This window comes from Diuraphis noxia, unplaced genomic scaffold, assembly GCF_037042655.1.
Source record: "Diuraphis noxia isolate RWA-SAM2 unplaced genomic scaffold, SU_Dnox_SAM2 contig0001, whole genome shotgun sequence".
Taxonomy (NCBI): domain Eukaryota; kingdom Metazoa; phylum Arthropoda; class Insecta; order Hemiptera; family Aphididae; genus Diuraphis; species Diuraphis noxia.
Genome location: NW_028301711.1, coordinates 66,223,933 through 66,250,368, shown reverse-complemented (window position 1 = coordinate 66,250,368; position 26,436 = coordinate 66,223,933). Strand labels below are relative to the sequence as shown.

General features: G+C 25.8%; 1 protein-coding gene across 6 annotated transcripts; it reads right to left on the bottom strand.

Annotated features, from left to right (window-relative positions):
- Nucleotides 1–26,436, bottom strand: fra (neogenin protein frazzled). 6 transcript variants are annotated; one of them, XM_015516801.2, is made up of 28 exons: nucleotides 25,978–26,436; nucleotides 25,132–25,294; nucleotides 20,571–20,722; nucleotides 20,353–20,514; nucleotides 20,144–20,263; nucleotides 18,607–18,760; nucleotides 15,729–15,871; nucleotides 13,203–13,362; nucleotides 12,833–12,948; nucleotides 11,849–12,080; nucleotides 11,514–11,787; nucleotides 11,235–11,444; nucleotides 11,007–11,171; nucleotides 9,955–10,084; nucleotides 9,733–9,891; nucleotides 9,448–9,668; nucleotides 9,216–9,374; nucleotides 8,733–8,895; nucleotides 8,482–8,676; nucleotides 8,367–8,402; nucleotides 8,161–8,302; nucleotides 6,223–6,485; nucleotides 5,837–5,953; nucleotides 5,649–5,747; nucleotides 5,481–5,580; nucleotides 4,809–4,903; nucleotides 4,566–4,741; nucleotides 1–2,462 (listed from the first exon to the last, which is right to left on the bottom strand). In XM_015516801.2, exons 1-28 carry the CDS (start codon nucleotides 26,066–26,068, stop codon nucleotides 2,364–2,366), a joined length of 4,296 nt encoding a protein of 1,431 aa, XP_015372287.2. In that variant the 5' UTR covers nucleotides 26,069–26,436; the 3' UTR covers nucleotides 1–2,363. The 6 variants fall into 6 exon arrangements, with proteins under 6 accessions (XP_015372287.2, XP_015372288.2, XP_015372286.2 ...); XM_015516802.2 differs by having other exon boundaries at nucleotides 4,809–4,921; nucleotides 6,247–6,485; nucleotides 25,978–26,435; XM_015516800.2 differs by having other exon boundaries at nucleotides 4,809–4,921; nucleotides 25,978–26,434.

Here is a 26,436-nt window from a genome sequence, read left to right as displayed (position 1 = left end):
TGATGATTCATAAAAAAGTTTATTCAAAATAATGTACATGTATGAAGTAGGTATACAAATACAAGTTTAGATCAAAAAGAGGAACTACAATTTGTCATTATGTTTGTAAAAAGAAAGCACTAAATAAGACATGAAAAAAAGACAATTGATTAAGAGATCTATAACATAAGATTAATAGTAATTACACATTAGGTTAGTACCAAATTTTATACAAAATTATAAGAACATTAAACATTTTTATAGGTGTGTGATGTTTTGATTGAAATCTTTTACTCATACTTAGTCTATTAACTTAAGGATAAGGGTAAGTTTTTAATTTGTACAGAAAATTCTAAGAAATAATTAAGGCACTTTCAAATTTTAGATTTGATAGATGGCCAATAAAATTAATGCATATTATAAGTATGAAAAAGGTTAATAAATTAAAAGTAAGTTAAGATATTACAAAAAAAAAATAAAAAAAATATCAAACAATAAATATTGTTTTGTGTTAATTTAAACAAATGTAAGAATATAAAAATATAAAATAAATTAAACAGCAAATTAAAAAATAAATTATACATCATATTATATCATAAAGCAAATATCACTGGTACATATTTATAAATATCTTATTTTTTTTAATTATTAAAATTTGATTACAACGAGTTTAAAAAAAAACATGTAATATGTATTGCTATTATGTAATTGTCATACAGAATATCATTTATGAATATGTATAATAACTTAAGTTTTAGTTAAAATTAAAATGAACTGTCGAGAGATATTATATGAATGATATTTGTAATGTTAGATAGGTATTTACAAAAATGGGAGAAAGTTAATTTACATTTATCTTACATAAAATACAAAACAATCATTCATTATTGCGATAGTTGCATTTTGAAGGCAGTATTATATTAAAAACTAAAAGAGATAAAAAGAAAACTATCTTTAAAAAATATTAATACAAGTTGAAACTGGAAAAAAATATAATACCAAGTGCATCATATAAAAATAAAAAATAAAAAATAAAAATCTTATATCTTGGTAAAATAGTGGCTAGTTAAACTGATTACATAAATTAAATCTGTATTCAATTTAATTATTATGAATTACAATTGAGTAACAAATATTTAATTAATAGAAGTATACTTATACAGAATAGTGTTTTGTAAAATATTGCATAAAAATATTCTCTCACACAGTTATACCACCAGTTGACTAGTATACATTTTTGATGACTTTGATTTAACCACCATAAATAAAATAAATTAAAAATCTATTTTTAATTGAATTTAGAAATTTAATAATTATAAACTTGATTAAATTCAATGTTGTTAAAATAAATCACTAAGAAAAAAATAATTTGGAATAAAAAGACGAGAACATCACTAAGTGTTTTTATAATACTTGTTCACCGTCAAAAGAAATTCATTAAATCTAATTAATATTTGTGATATAACATAAAACAATTTTAAGACTGCTTGTAAAATATAATAATACACTTAGTTATCTGATTTGAAAAATTATTCAATAAAATAGTTAATTATTATTATCAATCACAATTTTTATGCAATATATGGGTGTAGATTATTTTAGTCCTTATTATTAATATTGTGTACTTTTGATAAAAATAATATTAGTTTTTTGTCATTTATAGTTGAATATGATTATCGAAAATCACAGGAATGTATTACTGATAAACCTAACCCAATCAATAACGGCTTATAAATGTTATATTACTTCATTTTAATAATTTAAACTTTAATTTTACATGAATAATACACGTTATATATACATATTGTGATAATATAAAAAATGATACAATTTTATTAAAGATGAAAAATATTGAATACTAAAATTTTCAATTTTAAGAATGTTAGACCATGAATATGGGAAATGTGCATAAACAGGGGTATGTTAAAAACTTGATTGTATTTAAAAAACTTACTTTATAAATTATTTATTTCGCTATTTTATAAAATACTTATTAATTGCACGTGATATAAATATTTCACTTTATTTCCAGAACTAACTTGTAAGAATATATAAACTATATAAATCCTAAATGAGAACATATTGAGTTATTGCTAATTTACCAAAATCACTTTTTTTCATTATCACAAACGAAACAGCAATGAAAAATTCATATAAATATTAATTTGTTTTTTTTTTAATAAAAACAACTGTCTAAATAAATAAAAATACACACAACTCTAAAAATGTATGCTGGTGGTTTAAAACAGTCACTTTGAACATCAGAGATCAGTCTTTATGATATTCTGCATTTAATACTTAACTTAAATTTAAATAATATTTTAGTCTTAAAATGTAATTTTTTTTATAATTAACAGATCTAAATGGAAATAAAAATACTGTGTCTAACACTGGAATTCGGAAGCAGTAATTGCACTTAGATCTTTCATAAGACCTTCCAAGTTTGCCATTTCTTGATTGAGTTCTTCTGTGCTATAAGAAGTCTGTGAATAAAATGTTTTGTATTAGAACATTTGTTAGTATATCAAATTATAAAAATATTATCAAATAAATAGGATGTATTATTATTTAAAACCAACCAACTAATCTTGTTATTTAAAAATTAAAAATATTATCTTTATTACATTCTAAGTGATGCTAAATGCTTTTAGAAATTTTAAATATTATAGTTTTTACTATGTTGCTCAAAAGAAAAAGTTCACACCGTCATTTGATTTTTAAATTTTCAAAATGTTTCGAAAAAGTGAATCAGTTTGGAATACAAAATTTAATTCTGGTCGAGACAGTGATGAAGATAAATCAAAAAGTAGTCAACCAATAAGCATGTCTACTGCCAAAACCTTTTAAGCAGTTGAAAAATTGCTACGATCAAATATAGGTCAAAATAAGGGAAATAGTTACACAACTCGATCCACACCAAACATGAAATTGTTCACGAGAAATTACATTTTTATAAGGTTTGTGTGTGTTTAATTACCAAAATCATTGTACCAGACCACAAAAACAACCACGTTTGTATATCCCTTGAGAATTTGAATAGTGATCGTAATAATAAAAGCTGTATCGAGCACCTAATTACAGGAGATGAGACATGGGTTCATTATTCTAATCCTTACAACAAACAAGACTCAATGACCCAAAAGCACCCTAATCCCCAGTCTGGAAAATTCGAACAGAATATAATAATTTGGTATCTTAATCATTGGACAGTCTACGTAGTAACATATATCAAATTATCGCATGAGTATCATGAGACATGAGTAAAAAATGCAATAAGTTTGTTTAGTAGAAGAACGCAAATACCCCTACCCCTCATTGACTGAGTTTATTTTAGCCATTATAACCATAAGTTTTAAATTATATTAAAAAATTGTGTAGTAAACATATATTATAGTTATATTACACTTATCAAAACTTAAATCTAAAATCTTTATAATATTATTGTATTATCATGATTAAGAGGACATTATACCAGCATATACTTATATATCATAATTCTCATAAATTTAACATGTATAAATCATGTTTAGAATCTTTGGTTTAAAATGTATAGTGAATTGATCTTTTATAAAAATTGAAGGTAATATTATTATATAGGGCATATTATAGGATTTTTATATTTTTTAATTTTAAATTGAGTTATGAAAATTTTAAAATTGTAAATTGTTTGAATAACTTAGAATACTCATACTCGCTTTAAAATTAAAATATATTAAAAAAAACCCATGAGAAGTCCCAGATCTTGCATTTAATTTTTATAGGAGGTCAACTAACTCTAAATTTTAACTTAACGGAGCTAAACATGATCTTCTGAGCATAAAATTTTCAATGTTACACACTTGTAAGATGGAGAAAACATATGCGGGTATAACATACTCTTAATTATGAAACAACACACAGCCGCGGTTAATAAATGTATAATACGGTACTTTGACTATACGACCCTCAGAGCCTACGTTTTAAAGTTGTACTAATAACTAAAATCATACCCCAAGAAGGATGCAGTTTAAAGATAGTGCTACAATATAAAAAAAAATATGTTTATACTACTATATAATTTGTTGCTTAATTTATTACTAACATAATTTTAGGTATAAAAATTGTAAATAGAAAAAATATTAAATCTGTATTTTTTGCGAGACAGCCCCCCTCCCTGCCCCCTAAACAAAATCCCTGGTTACGCTATTGCACAAATTAACTGTAAATATTTGTCGAAAATCGTTTTTAAAATTGAATCATAAGACATAAGAGCATTTCCCGAAAGCAATGTTTATGATTAAATAAAAAGTCAAATGATAAGTTAAATTTTATTTCCTAAATGCAAATGAAATTATACGTATATAAATAATATAAATTAATTATTTAATAGTTTACATCAGAGGATAAAACTTTTAAACAGTAAGCACATAGTAAACAAAACAATACTATTGATTTATTAATTAATTATAATGAATATTGAATTATGATGATTTACAAAATAAAGCTATACTTAAACAGAAACTTAAGTCAGTATGTTATTCCAACTTAAAATGACAAAAAATGTAATTTAAATATTTAAAAGTAATAAGTTAAGAATTTGTCATTACTTGTATTTTACTAAGAGATTCTACTTCAGTTATAGTATCTCTTTGATTTGAACCAGTTAATGGTGACTTCCACGTTTTAGGACCACTAGACACAGATGTGCTGGATGGTGAATTATTTATAGCCGAATAGATATTTTTTTTGTATGGACTAGACGAACCTTGAGGTCTGACTGTCACTAAAAAAACATACATATTTATACATCAATAATTATGAAAAATAACACTGAAATTTTGTTTGATTACCAATGTGTTTTTGCTGAGGAGTAGATGGCGCTGACTGAGGTGGAGGCGCAGGAACACTGAAGCTTTTTAAAGGATGACCTTGTTGTCTTTTTTCGCTAGAATTTAGTAATCCTCTATAAATATATATATATAAAAAAAAATTACTAATGAGCACACTCTGTGACTTTTGATTAAGTAAAAAACCTCTCTAAAACTAAAATTTGAACGATTAAGATTTTTTTTACAAAATAATATGATTTTATACATGGCACAAACTTCATTATTTTTAAAACTAATTTAATGTTTATAATCAAATTAATCAGTATATTAGAATTAAGGTAATTACATTATATATTATATATCATATTAGTAGTAATAGTATTGGATTTATAATTACAGATAAGCCATCTGATAGTTAATATTTAAAGCGGTTTAATGCAATTAGAGGCTTCCAATAATAACAACAGTATAGCTTATCTATATATTATAAAAGTCAATGATTATATTATCAATATTTGTCTGTGTTTTTTGTTAAAATAAAAATGCTATATGTAACATAACAGTAATTTAAATTTAATGATGATTCATGACTCAAGTAAAAACAAACAATTGTTGATAAATGATATAAATGGTTTCTTTAATATCTGTATGTGTTTTTTATATAATGAATTTAAGTATAATAAAAAGACGCACGTGTGCAGTTGCGGTAGATTTGCAGTTGATGATACTGGTATAGACTCAAATTTATCTGGTACTGTAGTAGCTTGAACAATATAATTATTTTCTGGAGTTCCTAATAAAAATAAATAAATATAATTACAATAAGAATTGATTAATTAAGTGAGTTATATTCGATTTTACCAGCTGTTAAATCTACAGTTACATGAGCTCTCGTAGTAGTTCCATATTGAGATTTTGGATGAAGTGTACGAGATTCTTGATTAGACAATGCTGCCATAGCTAAAAAAAGAGCATTCATTTATTTTAAAATATTTCTCATTAACTAACAAATTTTAAAAATATCAAATTATTAAATAATTTGAACTTACGATCATTGTAAATAGAATCAAATGAATCAACAGGTAAAACAACAGGTTTGGGTATAAAGCGTTTTTTTAATGTGGAGACTTTTTCATCCAACAATAAAGGTTTCATAATTGTATTACCTTATTATATGTAAAATAAAAATGAATAAAACTTAACATGCAAAATAATACATATCTAAAGCCATATAACTGGAGGATAAAATAAATTAATCAAACATTTTAAGCACATTATCTTTCATTAATGTTAAAAATAAAAAGTAAATAAAAATAAAAAGATATTTGTTTTTAATTAAATTTCTATGTTTAAAAAAATATGAAGTTTGATTCATTCCTAATTTAATGCAATTTATGTAATAGAGAAAAAATGATTATTATGTAATTATACTTGCCAACATAAGACGAAACGTAGTTACTTTTTTCTAAAGAATTTGTTGTCTGTGGTACATGATGTATGGTAACACGGGTGTCAGGGCCATCATAAGTGTTTGAACTTCCTTGACCACATCCAGAACTAGTATCTAATGAGCCCTGAGAGGATTTTTCCATTGATTTTAATTCCATTTGATCGTGGTGTATCCATAAATCTGGCGGTTTAATGCTTGGGGACTGAGCTACTCCCTTTGAATTATAACCGGTCGATCCTTTTATGTACCTTTTGTGAAAATTAAATGTCATCTATTAAAAATAACTCACATAAAATTTTTCAAGTTCACACACTAATTATTATAAAAGTAACAATTTAAAATTAAATAATAATAGTAATATGTATTCAGTACATATGGTGTTAACCGACCAAAATTGATTAACTGAGGCAATGATATAATTTTATATAGAATTAAAAATTTATAACGCAACAGTGGTATGTTTTTGATTTTTTTTCATTTAGCACTAGCTATTAGCACTAGCATTTGGCTAGCAGAACTATACATAGTTGAAATAATACATTGTATGTTCCACAATAATTCAATGGCATTCGTTACTTTAATTTTGTGGAGTAAGAGACATTGCTGTTATAACATTGTATCAAAATTATTAGTTGAGCCATTATGGTATCATAAGTATTATTATCAAAATAAAATGTTCTCTCAAGTCATTTATAATTTATTATTAAGTACAGAAGGCATAGCTATGTAATAAAAAAATACATATATTTGTTATTGTTTTGTTTGTAGATGATTAATTACCAAACAAAAATTTAATAATTTATTTGCATTATTAAATAATAAGTGCTAAAAACATTACGAGTTAAAAAAAAAAATAATATATTTTAACAGTCAATTTTAAAAGAACGCACCACTTGTCGCATGTGTTGAATCTGTCTTATAAAGGTATGACATTTTTACAAATGTTTGTTCACCAGGTGCAAATTTGCAATGGTGTGAATTTAATTATAATATTTGAGTGAATTGGCCTATTACAAAATTTGAAGGTAACATTATTATTAAGGACCTTTCGTGGGCTTTTAATGATATCATTATTTTTAAGTAAGTTATGATTAGATCTTCCTGATGACTTATTTGCAGAAGATTTGACTCGTTTAAAATTCAATCCAATCACTTTAGTAGACGATCAAATACAAATATTTAGTATCCGATAATTGTTATTTATTTAATTTTGATATCTAATATGCTCTAATAGTACAATATAATAGTTTTCAGTTATTTAAGCTTTTTTGATTTTTAATTTATTTTTATTTTTATTGATTTAAAACCTTTATTTGTAATTTTATGTCATATTTGCATTTTTTTATATGTCTTTGGTAGATAGTTATAATCATTTTAAAATTTATAGATTCAAGAAGGTCATAACTTACTTAAGAATAATATCAACAAAAACTTATGTGGAGCATAGATAACAATCTAAAATTTAAATTTTATAATAGATCAATTCACCCTAACAATATGAAAAACAACAAACAGCAGACTATTGAACTGGTGAACAAAAATGTATCATGTCGAGGTTACATGTGCAGGACGAAGAGTACACACACATGTGGCTGTGACGTTTTTTTTAAATATTATGTTATTTTAAATACAATTATAAAATAGATTTTAAAAAATATCAGAATATTTAATGTTTATTTTATTAGATATTTAAGGAAAATAGTATCAAAAATTTGTAGTTTAATTTATTTAAAATAATTATTTAAGTATTAGTTAACTACTATTATTTAAAGAAGAATACTAAAATGAATACAAATAGTTTGCTGTTTGAAACAAGTAAGATATTACATTATATAATTCAAATCATAAGAATATGATATAATTATAATAAGAATATATTATGATTTTTTTATTAACTAACTACAAAATTAAAATTAAATTTACCCTTTTTTACTTCGATTTCTTAATGGTTTATTTTGTTTACAACATAATAAGGCGATTCCAATTCCAATACATGATATAAGTAACAAACAACACGCAATCAGTATATATAAAATGGTTGTGTTGTTTATACCACTTTTTCCATCTGTACAATGAGATTAAACAAAAATAAAATCATATATATAATACAAAAAAAATAATCATAATACCTTTTAGGGAAGTTCCATCATTGTAAGTGTTACCACCTAAAAATATTTCAAAATTAAATATGAACAAGTTAACTTGATCATGCCGAAAACAGTATATTAAATTTTTATTTAGTACCTGGCAATGTTTTAATACTTATAGTAGGACTAAATGGACCATAACCAATAGAATTTTTAGCTTGAATTTTGAAAAAATAATTAGTACTTGGTGTCAGTCCTTTGATCGAGTAAGACATAAGTTCTCCTTCAACTGTTTCAGTTATCCATTCATTGTCTGAACTTGTATCATCAGTTGTATACAAAATCATATATGCTATAGCAAAATATAGTTTAATAGTCATTGAAATTTTTTAGTTATAAATTACTTACCAATAATTTGCCCATTTGAAAATTTTGGCGGTTGCCAATTTAATGTTATAGATTGAGGCTTATCATCATTTTTAACTGCAGTTAGGTCTCTTGGCGGCGATGCTGGTTTTGCTTCTTGAGTATTATTCATAACGAGTAAACTCCATGCGCTTTCAAATTGGCCCTAGTCATACAAATTATTTAATTTCAAATAAATGTCCCATGTTCCAGGCCACGAGAGAGTGTACTAGCCGTTTAGTGTATATAGACTGCTCTCTGTTGCAACATCTCTCACTACCACTATCCCCCAACGTCATTGTTACCCCACTCTAATGACACATGACAATTGGCAAAATGTACATAGCAGATGCAACAATGTTTCAGAAGTTGTTGTAAGGTATGTATTTCTGGCGGGAGTGTGCACTTATGAGAATGTTTTAGTCAACACATTAACGATAACCTCTCTCATGAAAATAATATACTAACTGAATACCAAAAATTTACCTTTATTAATTTTACAGTAAATTCATACTGAGTATTAGGTTTTAGTTCATTAATAATGCAAGAAAGTTCAGTAGTGTTTACATAATTATAACGTGCTTTGTTAGTTGAATAGGATGATTTGTATCGCACAACGTAAAGACGTACATCTTCAACATTTGACTGTAATTAAAATTAATATTAAAAGCATAATTAACTGGTTTGTTTCTAAAAATATTATATATTTGTATATTACATCAATATCATCTAAAAGAGAATTATCAGTCCATGATACTTCTATGGCATTTGGAGATATAACATTAGTTTTTAAACCAATGGGTGGTAATATTGGGTTTGATGATTCCTCTAATGTGTTTACAATATTTTGTTCTTTTATAGTTGTTACTAGGTATACTATTGGTCCAAAACCCATATCATTTACAGCAGCTAAACTCAGTACATATTCAGCATTTTGTTCTAAAAATGATTATAAATGTAATATAGTTTTAAATAAAAAATAAGTATGGAATTTAATATTCACCTAAATTTTTAATTTCATATTGTCGTATTTTTGGATTTAATTTTTCCTTGTACACATCAGGAACACCTTTACCCCATGCTAGTGTATACTCTCTCACAATAATACTTTTATCTTTTGGCGGAGACCAGGTTACCAATACTGAATTGGAAAAAGCTCGAGCTATTTTAAAATAAAATATTTGAGAAAAATTAAATAAATTAAAATTGTAAAATTAAAGCTAACCTTTGAAATTAGTAGGTGCATCTGGAACAGTATCTTCTCTAAGATTTTTATCAAATGTTAAAACTGTAAACCACTCTGAAGGTGGGCTACTTCCAACAGTATTTAAAGTCCATAAACGAACTTGATAAGTCTGAAATGGTTAATAAAATATTATAACCAACTAGCTTTGTCAAAAAAAATATATTCAACGTACATTGATTCAAAGAACATATACCAATATTAAACAAAAACTATTTAATGTCAAAAATATAGAATAAAATATGATAATTCAATGATATAGACATGCCATAATGATACGGAATTCCGTCGCCGCAACTATGAATAGATGAAGACCTTTTAAAACCAATATAGATGGTAACCAAGACAAAGTAAGTAAACCAGTCCTTCAGCTGTTTGTGGATAGTTGAGGTTGCATTGATTTTTCAATTGCTTTCTACTACGCTGCAACTCGTACAGTAAGAACCATATTTGCCAGACACTAACTTGGATTACACTGACTCATTCTTTTTACTGAATGGGTGGTAATCTTATAGCCTGAACAGGGCCGGTGATAATCTGAAGGGTCTCCCAAACCAACAAACAATATTTTTAGCTGTGTCAGATATTAATGGTTGGTTAGTTTTATTTTTTTTTTTTTTTGGTAGTCATCAAGCTCTGTCGGATATGCATCATTACGCTTGATTGTCGAGATATGCTTTGTTAGCAATTCTATTTCCAACGCCTACAAGCAGTATTTCTTAAGCTATATCGCTCTATTATTATTTTGTTTTTTCGTCTTCACCTGGCCTGGACACAAGAGGGAGCGGCGTACTAAAATCCCGGCTGTTCCGAAATTTGCTTATATTATATTCCGCAAACTAGATATTTTTTCTATCAATATAGTTATCGATTTTTATACATTTCACGTATGAATTAATTTGAAATAAATATAAATTCATTGAATACCAAATATTAAATATTGATTTATAAAAATGTATGCTTTATTTATACATAGAGAAATAAAAGAGAAAAATGCTTAAAGAAAATAAGTAGTTAAAAAAGATTTTACTTACTGAACTTTTGTCTAAACCAGAAATTTGATATTCTAAATTATCGCCAGCTGTTGTGATGGTGTCACCAGATGATTTTCTATCTGGTTTTTTGTATCGAATTTTATACCCTGTTATCACTCCATTTTGGGTGGATTTTGGTGGATGCTCCCATCTAATATTAATTTCCTAAATTTAAAAATAGCATACATTTATAATCAATTAGTTTATAATAAAATGTTTTATGAATACCGTAGAAGAAATTGCTTCAACAACAATATTTTGTGGTGGTTGAGATGGAGCTGAAGGTTTTGTTATAACGACCATTTCTAAAGAGTTCATCCCTGGACCATTTTGATTGTATGCCACAACCCAAATTTTATACCTGGTATATGGATTTAAGTCACTTATTTCATGTTCTGTATGTTTTGTTATGAAAAATTGTTCTTCAGAAGTTAAATCCTGGTAAATATAAAATATTTATGATAGAGATTTATGTTTTTTATTTAACTCATTACTATCTATTTGTACCTCCATATAAAATAATTTGTACTCATTCAAATTTTCAATGCCGTGTTCTGGTTTAGACCAAGATACAACTATTGATGTAGGTGTAACTGCTTTAGCAGTTACGTTGAATGGTTGTCCAGGTAAATTAACTTCTGCCTTGGTCATTACTTTCAAACGCGGTGAACTTTCGCCTATACCATATTTATTTTGTGCTACAACTCTAAAGAGATAATGCTTGTTGGGTATTAATTCATTAATAGTTATTTCAGTTTGTGTTGTGTTTGTCATACGTTCTCTGCAAAATGTACAATAAACCAATTAAAAACAAATATAAAAATTATTATAAAAATATTAACCTGTCTGATCCTTCTTGTTGATAAAATATTGTGTAAGTTAATATCTCGCCATTAGGTTTAAGTGGATTTATCCAAGTTAAAGTGGCTAACCTAGATGATACAAAGCTTGCTTCTAATGCTCTCGGGGATGATGGTAGATTGTTTTTTAAATCCTTGGGTTTTTCAGCTGCAGAGAATGAGTTGATGAAATCATTACTAATATTTGTAGAACTGTTTGAACTAGGTAAATTGTCTGTTTACAAAAGCAAAACAAACAAAACAAAACGCAAAACAAAAATAAATAAATGACTACAAAACAACACAAAGCAAAAGTAATAAATAATAATAAAAATTAATACATAGAATACAATAAAGTGAATGATTTAAAAAATAAATTATTAACAGTTATTTTAGTTTGTGCATCATTATTATTATTCACGAATGATTATTTTTTATTTAATGTTACATTGGTAACAATTATTGTAAACATTTTAAGTTTAACTAATATAAATAATCTAGGAAATCTGTTCAACGATTAACAGTTATATTACATTGATGAGATTTCTATGTGAAATACTAACTCAACAAATATGTGTAACACATAGAAAATAATAAATATTGTACACGTAAAACAAAAATTAGATATTTAAGTTGAAACTTGAAACACAAATATGGTTTATATATCGCATACATATTTATGCTGGTTTTATTTAGTAGTTATGTATTGTAATTTTTAGTTATATATACAAATTTTTAGTAAATAAAGCATTTTAAGTATATTCTATTACATTAGGTATGTTAATAATAAAATAAACAGATAAATTGAAAAATTAAAAATATTGATACTTATGAAAAAATAAATTATATTTACACATTTAATATTTTACTAAATGCACTTCAGTTATTTAGTTATTGATAAATAAAATCAATAAATCTCATAATCATAAAATCCAAGCATCGCTAATGAACAAAACAAATAATAGAAAAACCAAGGTAATTTATTACCTGCATGAAAAACGTTTAAAAATGCTGATGATTGAATATTTCCAGCAGGATTTGATGCTAAACACTGGAACATGCCTGAATCCATAGTCATCAAGCCTGATATTTTTAAATTAGTCCTGAAACACATTTATCAACAATTTGTTTAATGTATATTATTTTATAAATACATAAATATACATAAATATTCTTTATTTTTGCTATTATTTCATTAAAAAATATATTTTAATATATTGTACACAGATTTTTAATTTATTTTCATTGTATTCTTTAATTATAATTACTACAATTTCAGTTTAAATAAAACAAAATAAAACTTTAGATTATTCAACTACGATAATGTTAACATTTTATACAAAATATAATTACTCACCCACTAACAAACTGTAAGTATTCATCTTGTTTAATTCTATCACCATTTTTTAGCCAAATGACTCTTGGAGGAGGTTTACCGGCTACTTCGCACTCCAAAGTAATGTCTTCTTTTTCAAGAACCATAGTATCTTTAGGTTTGCGAATAAATATTGGTTTAACTATAAATATGAATAAATGTATTTAATAGTTAAGAATTCAAAAAACAACTTAAAAATTGCAATGTGTAAACCTTACACTACATTACAAAATAAAATTAAATACAATTAAGAGAGAAATCCTAGCAAGGCAGTAACAAAATAAAAAAAAGGTTTCGCTGGTGATAATCTAACCTACATTATTCATTGTTTCCTAATATATTTAAATTATCAGTATCAATTTAACACAGCCAAAACTAAGTTTCTTGCATCTAAACTTGGATAATATAATATAGTATATATATATGAATAATACATTTAATTGCTTTGAAGTTGATACAATATTCAATTAAAATGTTAAAATGCTGCAAAAACTTTGTAGTGCAATTAAGTTTATATATAAATACTTAATTAATGATGAATTATAATTTTCAATATTATACAAATAAAGAAGTAAAAAAGCAATGAGTATAATTCCAGAGTTAGTATGTTGTTACCATGTAGTAGTTCATACATTTTTTAAGTTTTTAAATTTATCCCGTATAAATTTTTTTTATACTATGCGGGATTAATGACCACTATTTTATTTTGCTTTAATACATCTTAATAGGGAACGGATTTATGTATTAATACATTTTTTAATTATTATAATAAGATATTTACAATTTGATAAGAAATGATCAAGATTTAAGCAATACATTTTCCCAATTTTAATTTACATATTTCACTAATTTGTAAATTTTTTAAACATATTTTATCATTCATACGTTTCCAAGCCATGTTGCAGTGAACAAAAACAGCCATTTATCAGTTTGTATATTTTTTTTATTAGAGGGAACCCTCGGCCACATAGTGATTGGGTATGGGGTGGTACGATTAGGGATTATTTTTGTGTATTTATTTGTAGGTTTTTGAGTTGGTAGGTTGTAACACGTATTTGTGTATACATGGCAAGCATATGTTGCTAAAAATCCCGGGTAGTCGCCCATCCAGAAACCAGCAACTATGGCCGGTATATACATTCAGTGCGTTTCCACAGATTGAGCGTACAACTGCTGCTCACCATGCCACAATATTGGTATACATAGACAACCTCATAGGCTTTTTATCATATTTTAATTTTGAAACGAGTTATAAGTATTTTAAAATTGTAAATAGTTTTAACATCTTAAAATATTCATAACTCAATTCAAAATTAAGATATGATAAAAAGCCTATGAAGTTGTCTAGATAATAATCTTACCTTTAAATTTTATTAGAGGTCAATTCACTCTAAATTTTAAACTAATAGAGCTACACGTGTTCTGCTGAGCATAAAAAAAGGTTATGTTACCCACTTGTACAACGGAGACAACACATGCGGGTATTACATCCTATTAATGTTCACTATTACTGTATAAGGAATTAATAATATCGCTACTGAACTACATATATCCAGTATGTGCAGCCGTTTCCCAAAATAAAATAAAAATACTTTAAATCATCCAAAAATAATTTTTGAGGATAACATTTTACATTACTTTTTTTATAAATTAAGTAATGTGCTACAAATAACATTACTTTTTTTTTATCATTGATAAAAATTTTCATTTTTATTTAACCACATTCAATTCTTTTGACTAAATTATCATGTTATATTATATTTTACAATCATAGAACTAGTGATGATAAACCTATTATGTACAAAATATGTAAATGTACAATCATCTCTTCCATTATATTATGACTATATATTTCAATTCAATTGTATACATTTACACAAAATAGGTATAAAGACAGGTAGTTTACTCATAAATCGTAAACTGTAATTCATTTTAATTAAATTAAATTTTTAAATCAAACTCCTTTTTTTTCTGTTAGCAATGATGATAAATAAAATAATTTATAACTTTCATAAATTAAAATAATTTTAGCCAGTGTGTTTCTTTTACACCCACCCACCCTTAATAGGTATTGCAACTGCAATACCTGGATATAGGGATCGGCGCCACTGATAGAAATTACTTTTAAAAAGTTTTTTCGTTACTTTAAGAAAAATAATATAATAAAATTACTGCTGCGTTACTAAAAAAGTAAATTTTTTACAGTAATTTGCATTGCGTTACATTACTACCTAACACTGGTTACCAGTACATAGTTACAACTGTTTTTAGTATTTTTAAATTGTAAGATATGGAAATATATTCAAATATAGTTTAATGCATTGTATTAAAATGTACTTAGATACTGTAAATTTAGCACTCTCGCAGAATAATCTTTTCTAAATTTTTTTTTTCATGCTTTATTCATTATAACTCTATTTTAAAGCAATAATGTCAAAGTAAAACATTTAATTAATAGATTAAATGTTATTCAAATTATTCAGCATTACCAAGCATATTATTACTTACCATGAACTTCTAACGTAGCAGAAGCATCAGCAGAATCTTCATGATTTTCTGCTCGACAAATATAATTACCATCGTCATTTCTATTCACTTGTGTTATTTGTAAGCCACCAGTACCAATTATGCTAAACCGGGTATCCAAATGTCTATAATAATAATTGAAAAACTTTTATAGTCATAAATATTTCTACTCATACTTTAATTTATAATACATCTATAATTTTTTAATTTAAAGTAAAACACTATTAACGTTCAGTTTTCTTTAATTTCTATTTCTATTATTAATTTATTAAAAATTATGGTGCACTATTATTTTAATTTTTAATTTTTTTAAGTTCTTGTAGTATAAATTATGTATTAGAATAATTTTCTAAAAAAAATAATAAATAACAGCAAAGGTCTGTCGGTTAGTCTAAATATATTTTTAAATTTCAAAAAATGATTAATTATTTAACTACTTATGAGAAACTTTATTTAAAATTTTAAGCTCTCATCTATAAAAATGGTAATTTAAATTGCCAGTACATTTTTGACATTTTAATGAATTTTAATAAAATGTTATATTATTATGTTATATAATTGTATATTGTAATTATATAATTGTTATATAATAATTATGAAAAAACTAATGTGTATATTGTAAATATCTTTGAATTAATTGCTATTTTAAAAATTTTGTGTTAAATTTTCAAGCTTATTGAATGGAGAAAAAAAAATCAAGATTTATAGAAACAACCTCAATAAATATTTGAAAATTTCTTATTATCTATATTCTATATGATTGATGATGAAAATAATATCATGTATAGAAAAAGATAATTACAACGAAATAAGAAAATCGTTCAATGAGAGTTTATTAATTTAAGGGTGAATATCAAATCAAATGTTGAAAAAATTCAAACATTCACAAAAAATGAATTTAATCTGACACCTGTCAATAGAATAATGCAGACATGGAATTAGATATGGAATTTTTAAACACTTGAATATAAATACCAAATATTTAATGCTTGAACCTTCAAACTGAGAAGAAAAAGAAAACTGTAACTATTACTATTTGTCTACTATAATTATTATTTAGTAATACATTTTTTGCTTTCATGTTGGGAACATAAGGAAATAAATGTTGAAAAAATAGAGAAGCAACTGCTTTTCAAACACCATGTTCATTTCATCACTCTGTCCATAATACAACATTCACAGAAGATTAAAAGGTAAACATTCTAGAAATTGGACATTAATTACAAAATAATCTGTTTATGAATGTAATACTGTGAATTGCATAATGGTATGAAAATTATGGTGTTTCATAGTTGTGGATAAAGTGACAAAAACCATGTGAGTAGCGGACGAAATCTAAAAGGGTAACATACGAATTAAGGACTCAAATATAACATACTAATTGCAGTCAAATTTTCTAACGTTGGGAAATTACTTTTCAATAAGAACAGAAGATAAAAGATATAAACCTATATCTAAATGACGAATGACATTATTGGACTGATTATTTATCAGCATTAAGATTGTGACGGCTGTCAAAAATATGTTTAATCAATTTAGTGACAACTTTACTCGTGATTGCTTAATATCTGTCGTATTTCTGTACAAAAATCATTGAATAAATGAAAAGAAAATATAAAGACTATGATGATTATGATGATTATCATAATAGAATAGCCGAAAAATACTTAAGAGGTATAGTTCATAATTTATATATAAGTAATATATTGTAATATTTTTTTTATTTTTGGACAGTATGTAAATGTATTTGCATAAATTAATTCATAATTTTTAATTAAATGAACAATAGTTATACTATTATATTATTATTTATTTATTAATACATTTTACTATATCCACGATGAATTATACATGCAGTGAAATGTTGACAGTGAATAGTCGCGCGGTGAATTATATGTGATCCGACTGTACCTACTGCTATACACAATTTTTCAGATTATGTTTATTTGAACCAAACAAATACAGATTCTACAATGTTTCCTTCAGAAATATGGGCAGACTTTTCTTCTACTTCATGAACCACAAATGCTTGTGAAAGTTTCATACTAAACTAAACGGTATGTTTCATCGCAGTCACCTTAATATATATCAATATCAAGGCCTTAAATTAAGTACAGACTGATAGCTATACTAAAACGAATTGTACTGCTGTACGAAACTTAAAATGAACCAAAAGAACTGTTGAAAACGAGGATATTATAAGCAAACAAATGTAGGTATATTCAAATGGTGAAATCAGTATATTATCATTTATACAGGCTGTTTCAAAAAAAAATTTAGCCACAAAAACTATAAAACTTATCACGGTAAGTAAATAAATAATAAAAATAATTTATAAAAAAGGCATTTAAAAATTTTTTGATAGCTTAAAAAGTGTGAGTCCTTAAAAAGTGGTGAAGGGAAATATTTAAGTCCGCAACTCACGTGATTTTTATAAAAAAAAACTCATATCTGCAATTATAATGTTACAATATTCACCTGAAAATAATTTTGTTCGCAACTAGTAGATGTCCAGAAATTATTTTATTTATAGCACTATATGTTTGTAAGTTTGTACTCAGAATGCTTAAAACCAGTTATATATTTTTTTAATTTATAGCTATTTTTTTTTTTTAATTTGGTTGAAACGTTAAAAAAGTAGATTTTACAAATGTATGATTGCTAGTAATTAGTTAACTTTAATGCTATTGTGAAAGGAATTAATCTCCCTCTCAAACTGATCAAAATGTCCCATAGTGTTCACTTTCAAAAGTATCATAATCAATTTAAACGTGTAACTGAACAATTTTCAAAGTCAAATAAAAAGGAACCCGTAATTAATAGATTAAAAAAATAAATATATTGATATACTTATACTTACGCTACATCAATTAGAGTACCACCTTTTAACCAAGAAATTTGTGGTCGTGGATTCCCGACGGCTGCACAATCAAGAGTTACAATTGATCCTTCCAAAGCTATTGTTGAATGAGGTTTAGCAACAAACTCTGGAGCTTTAAATCTTTTTATTGTATCTACACAAATTATAATACAATTTGAATTTCATTTTTAGTTATTTTCGATTCTGAACGGAGTGAATGCGTGTTTTTAGTTGTTTTGTCTTTTTATAAAATTTTTCTACAAGAAATAAAATAACCCTTTTTTAATACATTGAATGTATTGTTTTTAAGGAACTCACAACATACTTTTCAGAAATTTTAAAATGTAAAAACAAATTGAATAGCTTTATCACTACTTAGTTCTTATCTATGACTTAAAAGGTCTGTAGTGAATGAATAATTAAAGATAAAGATCTAAAACTCTTCATAGGACTTTTGCTAGCAAATATGGTTCTAACAAGACCCTAACTAAGAAATTCTGTTTTCCAGAATCAGAAATCTGTTTATAGACAAAAATATAACTAATTAAATTCACAATTTTTCGAACAGTTGACAATTTAATAATTTTTTTAAATTTTTAAATTCCAAATGTTGCATCTACTTAGCTAGTCATTCTTAATGAGCCATCAACCAAATTTTTAATACATTAGATAGTAATAAAAATAAATAAATAAATAATATGTATCTATCATTATACTTTGAGCATAATATCAAATTAATCTATATTACATCAAAGCTAACTTCAATTAGCCACCTATTTATTATTACTGAGTGACATTCTTAGTATTTTCTTATTCACGCCTAATTTTTAATTTTTTTAATTTTAATTACCATATTTAGATGATTTTAAATCAAGAAAGTTAAAATGCTCTGATTATTAAACTATTATATTCGAAGGTTTTTCAAAGAAAATTGGATTTAGTAGGTACTTTTAATATTATATGTCACTTAAAAGTTTTATCTTAATTGATTCCTCTTATTTTAATTTTTACCCAAATTTAAACATAAAAAAAATGTTTTGATCAAGTTAACATATCTTTAACATTAATAAATTTAAAAAACATAAATTGATAGCCAAACTTTTTTTCAACCAATGTTAACCAACAATTATTTTGATCATTAAATTTAAATTTAACAATATTTCCATAACTTCCTAATTCACTCAATAATTTTGTAAACACATCAACTAGGTCTAATTTAACCAAAAACCTCCACACATTAACGATCTGAGCATTATTTTGAACAGAGAGAGAAAACACGCAACAAAAAACACAAAATCTTAAAATGAATACACTCATCGCTCAGAATCTAATACAAACATTTGCTATAATTTTTATATTATTAAAATAATTTTTTTTGCTCATAATTGATTTATCATATAATTATAATGGTAATTATTGTTCATTGAATAACGAAACACACTAAAAACCTTATGTACACCAAAGCAGTTAACTATACTTTACTCTCTTTTTTATTATAAATGTAGAAATTAAATATATATTGTTTTTTAGAAATAACCTTCATTTTCAACAATTGTCAACACTCCAGGGTCACTTAATCTATGCCTATCCAATCCAGTAACATTACATCTATAAGCACCATTGTCTTCTTTGTGAACATCATCAATTTCTAATGCTCCTATATAACATAAAAATAAATAAAGTTATATTGTGATATTAAATATAAGTCAAAATTAATAATAGATTTAACAAAATGTATGAACTTACCTGATGGGAATATTGTCATACGAGCATCTATTACTAACGGTGAATGGTCTTTAAACCAAGTTATCTTTGGTAAAGGCTGGGAATTAATAACACAAGAGAAATGTGCTGTTTGTCCAGGAAGAAGTCTTAGATCTGTCGGTTGTTTTTCAAATGGTGATAGACCTGTTCAATTATCGTTAATAAATAAATAAACATAAGCTTCAACAAATAAGACATACGTGCAAGAGTCACAGTTGCTATGCGGCTAACAGCAGAACCAATATTATCAACAAACGCCACACATTGATATGCTTCTAAACCTTCAGAAATATCTTTTTCGTCATTGTTGAAAACATTTTGAATAAGCAGAGACCCATTTTTCAAAATAGATCTAAAACAGTATAATATTAAACTAAAATTTAAGAACTAAAATTTATTGTGAAGAAAAATAATTTTTTTTAAATATAATTTAAATTCTTAAAAATATTGTATTAATTGAACATTTTTAATTACTTAAATAGTTATATATTTGGTTGTTTTTTTTTTTTAGGTGGGGTGAAATTAAAATTGAATGAACTAATTAAATGTACAGATATCCTGCACAACATACATGATCTACAGACGTATATATAACTTCATTGGACAAAAAACATCTATGAATCATAAATATGTATTTGACAATATGTTATCATTATGACAATAAACTAATCATATACAATTTGGCATCTTCCATTTAAAAAAAATAGTATCCATACCAAAAACATATTTATTTAAAAATAGGTACCATAATAAACAAGGTTCTGATTTTATAACATTTACAAATTATTATAAGATACAAATAAAATTATCAGTGGGCTGTAAAATTGTTTTAATCACCAAGGACACCAAATAAATTTTTTAATATTTGCATATTTGAAGTATTTAAAATTTTAGTAATATATTTTTGCTAATACACTAATTAAATATTTTATTTTAATTTTTAAAATTTCGTTTATAATTTTATAACTCAAATTAATGTTTATAAATACATAGCATAAAAATAGTATTAATTCATGTGAATCCATAATTTAAGGTTTTTTAAGTCATAATATGTATCACGGTTCATTTATGACAGCATAAAGTATTATAGCCTGCAGTAGGAAACAATGAAAACCTAATATTGTTTTTATCAAATGCAGCACCATATACAAAACAGGACTCATAAACAGTTTTTTTACCCAAATATAATTTAATTAACATGTATAGCATATATTAATCTCTGTGCAACAGAGTGACAAAAAAGTGAAAAAATTATTCCCCTATGTAAAGAAGTTTTTTTAGTCATCTTCTCATATTCAATTCGCCACAGCCACCAAACCCGGTGATCATATGAAGGGGTGCATGGATAAAAACAGCTATATTTAATGCAAATAACTTTATAAGGATTAAAACGTTAATAGAAAAACTAAGCAATGATATTTCAGCAGGTGCAATGTTGCAAAAAAATGTTGAATCTGCCTACACTAAAAAATGATTTAGCATTAATAAAAATTAACTTTGATACAATCACTAGAGATTATGAAAAATACAATTTCAGAATTACCAAATTGGCAAAGGTTTTATAATAAAAACTAAAATAACTCAATCGTAACACAAAAATAAAGGATTTCAAATACTAGAACAAATAGGACTTATATCAGGAAACAATGAAATACAGTTTCAAGAAACTTCAATCCTTACCCTGTGAACAACATGAAGCATGCTTCACATCAGTGAATTTGGAAAGTTTGTTTAGTTTTAATTAACATAATATAGTCGGTAATAGAAAAACAAATATGACACAAGGACAAATATATTATAGTTGACTCTTTTTACTAAAAGATTTTATTTGTTTGAATTGGTTTTTTTATATAAAATGTCTTGGTTTTGTGTGTTTCATACAAGATAATTCGATGGTGTTTTGTTAAAAGGGCGTATACCACAAAAAATCAAAAAATGAGTTTTTGATATCAAAATTTTCAGCAAAATAGGAGTATAATCTGTAATATTGGAGTGGTTAAAAATAATGATTATTCTCTATATAGCGGATTTAACAAATACAAACGCCCTAAAGAATTTATATATATTTTTACGGAAAATGTTAAAAGGGCGTATACCACAGGAATTGCTAGGGGTTTTCTCAAATAAACAAACTAGTTTTGAATTATCACGTTTTTATCAAATTAAAAATTAAATTGATATTATGGTTCAGATTACGTGATAGTTAATTAAACGTCAGATAACCTACAAAGAATACAAATTCGTGTCATTGTTTTATTGATAAGAATTTAGAGGAAAAATCACACTTAATAATCATAGATAGCTGGTAATCATCTATTTAGTCATGATTAACAAATTGTTGTAAAATAATACTACTTATACTACATAATATTGTGTATTAGTATTTGATAATACCTACTACTAATTTAGTAGCTTGTTAATGTTTTTTGGTTTTAAATAGTTTAGTTAACTTTGTAATAAATAACATGATCTCATCTAGGACTAAAAGGCTTTAAGGTTTTGCTAAAAAAACTTCAACAGTTGATATTCAAAATTCCACTACAACAGAAAAAAATGTCAATAATATTTGTTTTGATGACCTAAATAGTATAGACATAAATGCCATTGACACCTTTGTTTTCTTAGAATCAGTCATAATAATGTTATAGCAAATAATAATGATTCTGTGGTAGATGACAATCAAAATTATACAATAAATAATGATAATAATATATCAGGCAGTATTTCATTTGAAGAATATGTGTCACCTAGAGCAGTTAAATGTAGTTCATCACATAATGTTGTTGACCAAATCCAAGCTGATGATCCTTTACTTAATGTAGAAGAAATAGATGATTATGGAGTGAAGAAAAGAAAAATAGCTGCCAGAGTTAATAAGAAAAGTTGTATACTATATGGCGAGTCTTATAAGAAACTTAAAAAAGATGGGAGTATTGTAACAGTTGATAAGAAAATTATAAAAGAAAACCCTTGTTTATGGAAAAAATGTACTAATGAATGTAATACTGTAACAGAAGAGGAAAGATTAACAATATTTAATAGATATTGGAAAGATTTTGATCATACTAGGAAACGAGACTACTTACTATGTTGTATGGAGAGGTATGATGCAAAGAGACAGTATGTTACTCATGAAAGTAACCGTTTTAATGTGAACAAATATTCTTTAACTATTAATGAAACTACCAAAGTTGTTTACAGAAAGTTTTTATTGAATACATTGAATATAACTGAAAAGTTATTAAGATTTACAAGGGACAATAAAGTTGATTTAGGTTTATCAAAGATAGATGATAGAGGTAAAAAATCAGCTTATAACAAAACCTCTGAAGAAGATATAAAAACTGTTCATACATTTATAAATAAACTACCAGCTGTACCTTCACACTATTGCAGGAGTTCCTCAACAAAAAAATACATTGTCAGTGAATTTCAGAGCTTAGCACATGTTTATAGAATCTATGTTGAAGATTGTAAACTAAATAATAACATAACAGTTTCAAGGGCAATATTTCAAAAAGTATGGAGAGATCAATATAATATGTCCCTAAAAAAGACAAATTCACCCACTGTGAAGCTTACAATAACAGAGAAAATTTAACCGAAGATGAAAATATGATACAAGAAAATCATCTAAAAGAAAAGCAGTATACTTATGATTTGATAAATAAATTTATTTGATTTTTAACATTATATATTTATTTTTTATAATATTATTAGCAAAATAAATTAAAAATAATTTTGTTTTAATTGACTTCCAAACATTTTAAATTATAATACTATTATTATTATTGACTATTATTGTTAGGTAAAATAAAAACAATGATTATTATAAGTGTTGTACAGGTTTTCAAAAAATCTTTAACGCTAAAAGGGCTTAAACCACACAAAATAACTTTTGACGATAAGGCGTTCAAAATATTAAACTGGTATAAAGGGCGTATACCGCATGTGTACAGCTTTGACGTATGGGCGTTCGAAAATCTATGTTATAGAAGGGCGCATACCACTACTACTATCACTTTGAATGATAATAACTATATTTTATATATGTTTAAGCATTTGAATGATAAGTTTTATCAAATTATCAACATATCTACTAAATGAAGGTACATCCGAGATCAACCTATTTTAACGGTATTATTTAAAAAAACACTATTTTTTTCGTCCTGAACAATTTCAATTATGTGGTATACGCTCTTATAACAAAACACCATCGAATTATGTAAAAGAAGATTAAATACATTTTTAAAAATTTATCGTTCTTTAATTAATGTTTTAAGTTGATGTCTGTAATTAAAGTTAAAGTTTATCTTCCAAATTTATTTGCATTATTATTTATGGAGAAATTACAAAAAATATATATACATATAATGGGTGAGAAACTAAGAACATAACTTTGCATATAATAAGTACATACCTATTTCAAAGTTTTTTGATGCTGCATACTATTTTAAGGTTTTAGAACATACAAATCTGAACTTAACTTAATAATTAGATAAAACAATTATATTTGAAAAAAATATTTTAATCTATTAAGTAACCTACCTCATACCTAGTTAACAGAAATATGGTATAGCCACGAACAAATTTAAAGAACAATTTGTAATTATAATGAAGTAGTAGGTATACCTATTGTTACAAATTTTAAGTTATAAACAAATAAAAGTAATCAATAGGTACTTTATAGAAAAAGAGAACAAATAATAAAAAACTATTGGTCGAGCTATTGGTATTGTAAACAAAAAGATAATACTGTACCTTCTCGTGTCTCCAATAAAATCAAAGTATTGTCCATCAGGAATCCTCCATCTAATTTGAGGCAATGTAGCAACACTATCAAACTTTGCTTCACAATCCAACCGTATGGTTTTGCCGGCAGTTGTTACAATATCATTAGGTTCTATTATAAATCTTACACTACCTATTGATAACAAATTTTACATGTCAAATTAATAATATTTTAGTAAGATAACATCACATAATATAATTAAACATAACATAACATAATATAATTATGTGATGTATATATACATCTCATGTACTCTTGTTATATTTATAACAAGATAATTTTATAATATTATAATTAAATTAAAACTTATTTAAAATATATATATATATTTTGATTCATACAAGAATTTGAAATTCAATATAAAATTTTTAATTTTTAGTTATTATTATTTTTTTTTTACCTGATAATCTTTATTACTACTTATTAATGATAAAATTATTGGCATTAAAGTCTCAACCTCATGTCAAAATATTCACGTTATATAATATTATAAAAAGGTAATTAAATAAGAAGTTAAGATTCTTTAGGTAGGATTCACAGAAACTAATAAACATTGGATTCCAAACAGTAAGAATATACCTAATTGTAAACATTATAAAAAACTTGATGTTAAGAAGAGCTAGGTGTTATAAGGATTACGAAGAGTTGATGTATTAAATTTATTGAACTGATATAATCATCATTGAGTCGTTGACAAGGCATAGTGAAAACATTACATCGTACAGGTAGTGTGTAATTGTTGAGAAGATAAACAAAGCTGTCAATGTGTCTAGAAGACAACCTATGTACGACTGTTTCATTGTTTATGTACTCACTTCGCACCGGCGCAATTAACAACAAAAGCTGTAACGTCAAGCAATAACTAGAAAACAGGAATTTTTGGCAGACGCCACCACTCGGGCGCATGTTGTGATGTTGTGAGTGTTGTGACGACAGGGCCAGAGACAACAGTCACAGCGCTGCTTGCTATCGGGTACGCTAATCAGCCAAGCGAAGTTACATGCTTCGCGACATGACCGCCGACTCTGCGAGTGTCCGCTCGATGGGTCGGTCACCCGTCTCGCCAACCGTGTAGACTACTTGTAGACAATGTCGTCGTTTAGTCTGTTCGTCAATACAGTCTCGTTGCTAAAAACTCTTCCCGCGGTACACAGCCGTGAGTTTGTACGTTTCTAATCGGACTTGATAAAAATAATAATAATAATAACAACAATGAGTTTGATTTAGCGGTGGTGGCACTGGTGGCAGTCGACGCGGTCGTGCTGGACGGCGGC